We start from the raw sequence: 4,511 nt of genomic DNA on the forward strand, positions 1-4,511 counted from the left end.
CCCAGGATAAGGCTTCAGGCAGAGCCAGCCCTGAGGCCTGGGCTCTGTGATTCTGTGTGATCCTGTGTGATTCCGTGTGATTCCATGTGATTCTGTGCATCGAGGAGGCCCGAGGAGCCTGCGCTGGCACCGGACTCGCATCTGCTCAGATCGATTTCCAGCACAGATAATCCCTCCTCCACAGCGCCGAACGGGCTGGACTCTAATGAGCATTACTTTTTTAAAAAAAATCAGTTTAAGTACGGAATAATTACAAGTATTAAAGAGATTACTGGCTTTGTCAGGCAGGCCTGTAGATGGCTTGTGACAAGGGGCTGTTTACAAACACAGCCTTTAGGCTTATGGCTGCCCTGAAAGAGCCTACGAGAATAAATTGGAGCCGGACAATGCCTCTTAGTTTACCTAATCCAACAGTTTGTCATTACCGCTTCCTGCAGTATTTTCACTAAAGCTTTCTTCAGCGCAGGATTAAACGCTCTGAGCAACTGGAAGAGCATTGCTTCCTCTGGAAAGCCCTCCAGCAGCCAGGCAGTAGCAAAGGATTTTGGAGGATCAGCAGCTACGTAGCCGGAGGTATCCTTTGGGACAAACCCCACATCCACATCTCCTCATTTTTCTCCTCTCATCTCTCCTTCTGGGCAATTTTCTAGGAAGAGAACGGCCAAATGCCCCTTTCCATGGGGACTGCACTGGTACTAATTGAGTTCATCTGAGTTCACCCCAGCTTAAATGGAGCAAACGCTTTGGCTGACATTTGTGGAGGCCACACGCCTCCCGTGGGGGACGCTCATGGCTCTTGCCTGCCCTTCCTGCAGGACAACCCCCCTCTGGGGCTGTGGGAAGGGGCTGCTGGGATCCCCCCAGATACTGACTGCACCTGCCAGCAGCTGGCACTGGGACGAGCTGGGCTGGCTGTTACTAACGGATTCTGTTTAAGGATGAGGAGAGCACGGCCACCCTCCCGCACAGCCACCCGCAGGCAGGGCACTTCACCTCCAGACTGCCAGTCCTCACGGCTAGGAGACACGTTCTGGGAGCTCAGGAGTCATTTTATCTTCCTCCTCAGCCACGGGGGAAGACGACCACCAAAAACGTGTGGAGAAAGGGAAGGTGGGGAGATCTGTTGATCCTTGAGGGGGCTGGGCTGTCCTTGCTGTCTGACCTCCCTTCCCTGGATGGGTGGGAGCAGCGGGGGACAACAGGGATGTCAAGAGCACCTCACGCTGCACATGAGGTCACACGATGGCCACCAGCGCCAAGAGTCCTCATTGCCACCCTTGCCTCGGGCACGCAGGCGGCCGCGGGAGGGGTAATGCAAGGAAGGCATGAGGGGTGAGGACAGCTACGGAGAGAAATCGTCACCGAGGCAAAGCACGTGCTGGCCACGTCAACTGGGTGCAGGGCATCCCGGAGAGCCCACCAAGGAAGGAAAGCAGCCAGCAGTCAGGACAGGAAAGCCACCATTACATTCGCAGCGTTCATAAACTCTTACTGTCAGCCAGTGAGTACCTTAATGAACGTTTCCATATTGCCGTTAAAGAGTTTATGATTATAGACTGAGAGAGGCCTAGGTCTCCTCATTTTCTGTGGCTTAGGGGGAAGACATGGGGGCCTGGGAGAAAATGGAACAAAATAAATCAACAAAAACACCAACATAAACGCAATGGCAGGGTGAAATCTCAAAGGTTAAGAAATAAATTGAACAGAAAATCTCCTCTGTGAGGACTCGACATGCGGCTCCACGCACTCAGGCTTCAGTGTGTCCCCCGCACCCCTCCCCAGTCACGGGGGACCCTCGGGTGCGCAGCTCTCACAGCCGTGCCCTCTGCTCACCCTGAAGCCCCGAAGTCAAGGTCAAGACCACAGCCTTTATTCAAGTAATAAATTCAAATTAATCTTGCCAACAGCAGCATTTAACAGCAATAAGCCAACCCACCCATTACTTTCCATCCCTGTAACCTTCTGGTACTTCCCTACCAGGCAGGCTCTGAGCTCAGCTGCACCGACACACCACCCAACCAGCTGGGCTAGAGGCCTCCTCAGGAGTCCCAGTTCCTCCTGTAACCAACAGCCGTCTCCAGAAATCAGACAGTGACAGAGCAGGAATTGCACCAACAACCATGGCCCCAACAAATGGCAGCTGATGGGGAATGCTCTTCGTGCAGAACTGGCTTCCCTCCCGCCAGAGAGCCCTCGAGCTGCCACACACAGTGGGTCACACCTGCCTGCGGCACCCACCGCCTGCAGAGACACTCTCCCACCCCGAGATGCTAAACATCGAAACTGCCGCTCAGTGGTTTTGCTAGTACCACCGATGACATTTCAGAAGTAAAACAAAGGTGTCAGCGCTCAGCAGGATTTTTAACACCTGCCTCCTACCTCCACCGGTCCAGCTCTCTGCCTGAAAAAGCACCAAGAGCAGCTCAGAGTCCACCTGGTTCCATGACACATCCAAAATAAACCACATCTACCCCTGGAAAACGCTGGCTACTCCTGTTTATTCCTAAGCAGATCTCACCCTGCTCTTAGATGGCCAGAAAGAGGGAGGTGGGAACCTCTCCACCTCCCTGTACCTAACTTCTGTTTGGGAGACATTCGCAGGGACGTGAATCGTCTCCCATCTGTCTGGCAGGCACTCCCAAGATTCGCACCACTAAACAAAAAGGCAGGCAACACAGGAGCAAACCCTCCCCACCTCTGTGAGAACGGAAAGGCAGGCACATGCGTCAGGAGTGGCGTGACCCCCACCAGCCAGGGCCTGAGGGTCCTCATCAGTCTCAGGGAACAGACCCTAAAGACCCTGTTGTCTTCAGCAAAGAGAGACACCTAGTGCTTGCAGAAATGAGCCCACAGAACTGTGTGGCTTAATTTTAGCACAGGGATAGGAATGTGAAGGGCTGATTTCATTAACGCTATTCACATTTTGATTTCTCCTTCTGATTTTGGTTTCTCCTTCTATTCACATTTTGATTTCTCCTTCTATTCACATTTTGATTTCTCCTTCTGTGAAGGACATTAAGACCAAAGTGCCTAGATCTGGAAAAGGGAGAAAAATACCGTGAGACCTCTAAGTGGTTTCTGATTTGTCCTCTGTCCCCAGGCTATGCTGATGTCTGTAGAGGAAAGGTCATGATCACAAACGAAAAATGAGTGCCAGGAGCCTTTACGCCAAAGTTCTCACAGAGCGGAGTCGAACGGACACGTGCAATGTACACAGAGCTACGATGCAAAGGTGACAGTTGATCCACTGGTTCTTTAACCTTTAATTGAGCAAGTTGGCTCTACACTCTAGCTTCTATCCACCAGAAGCGACTGCTGCCCACCGAAGCGCCGTGCTGCGGCCCAGCGCCAGCGCGTTTGCTGCTGCACAATCTCCTCTCCCTCGAGGCCGGGAAGGCTGCCCTGCCCACACTTACAGCCCTGCCTCACACAAGAAGGAGATTGTCTCGTTTGCTTTTCCTTTGTGACGAAAAAGCAACCGCTGAAACAAAAGCAAACAGAAGCAGCGGGGAGCTGTGCCATCATCCCTCATGTAGGAGGCTGTTATTTATTCCTTCGATTGTTTTGGCCTGCAACACCACCGCCCCACGGGCACCCACTCCTGAGAAACAAAGAACTCAACATCAAATCCGCCCGCAACAGTTTTACCTCAGTGTTGGGGCGTGCTTCCCTCGGCCAGCTCAGCCCAGTCCCACCCAGCGCTCCCGCAGGGCAGGAGCTCCCCTCAGGCTGTGTCTGCAGCCCCCAAACACTCCATGGGCACCCGGGGCAGGGAGGGGTACCCGGGAGCACGGCCAAGAGCAGCTCCCTAGAGCAGGGAAGGTCCCTCTTTGTCTTGAGGGTGCCCAGTCCCAGCAGCCAGAAGGTCCCCACTGCCGCAGCACCCGCTGCCAGGACAGCTTCAGCATCTCCAATGGGGAATGTTTTGGGGTTTTTTTTCTGCTGGTATTGCAAATTTTGTTAAATGCTGAAGCACAGTTGTAAAAAATTTGCACAGAGAGAGGTTGTACGTGTTCTGGGGAGATGTCTGGAGGCTTTGCTGGACCACATTTACTGTTAGAAGCCCAGCCCGCTCACAGCAAGCCAGCAGTGCTCTGTGGAGACGCTTTATGGACTGGACACAGATCAAAGCCTCCTGTCCCTTAGATTCGCCCCTAGCAGAGAGGGATGACAGTCTGAGAACACAGGCACGCTCTGCACTCCTACGCAAAGCAGCCAGAGCTGGGAGAGGCTTGTGGGGACATATCAAAGTCCTCAAACGAGCAGGGATGGTAGGGAGCAGGGGACATCCTTGCATTGCGCTGCCTGAACACAACCCAAGCCCAGCCACGTACAAGGCGCCGCGCTGACACAGCACTTCCAGCCCCTTCAGAGCAAGTCAGCTAGAAATCACATGGCAGCAAAACCAAGGGCCTGATTGTCATCACCCTAAGTAAGCCCCTTCAGGCAATGCAGCTGAGAAGCAGGCCAGTCGTGTGGGGACCCGGGACTGGCAGCATAGGTCGATCCGA

At 53.6% G+C, this 4,511-nt stretch overlaps 1 protein-coding gene across 1 annotated transcript in view; it reads right to left on the reverse strand.

The window, feature by feature from the left end:
• SRGAP3 (SLIT-ROBO Rho GTPase activating protein 3) overlaps positions 1-4,511 on the reverse strand; it is a gene marked incomplete at its 3' end in the record, with an annotated part of 21,062 nt that overhangs the window by 11,528 nt on the left and 5,023 nt on the right. The window contains exon 7 of the mRNA XM_009874636.1: positions 1,510-1,612. Within this exon, the coding sequence (XP_009872938.1) occupies positions 1,510-1,612 (103 nt within the window). The remainder of the gene's footprint in view (positions 1-1,509; positions 1,613-4,511) is intronic.

The sequence above is a fragment of the Apaloderma vittatum genome, unplaced genomic scaffold (genome assembly GCF_000703405.1).
Source record: "Apaloderma vittatum isolate BGI_N311 unplaced genomic scaffold, ASM70340v1 scaffold3908, whole genome shotgun sequence".
In the NCBI taxonomy this organism is placed as follows: domain Eukaryota; kingdom Metazoa; phylum Chordata; class Aves; order Trogoniformes; family Trogonidae; genus Apaloderma; species Apaloderma vittatum.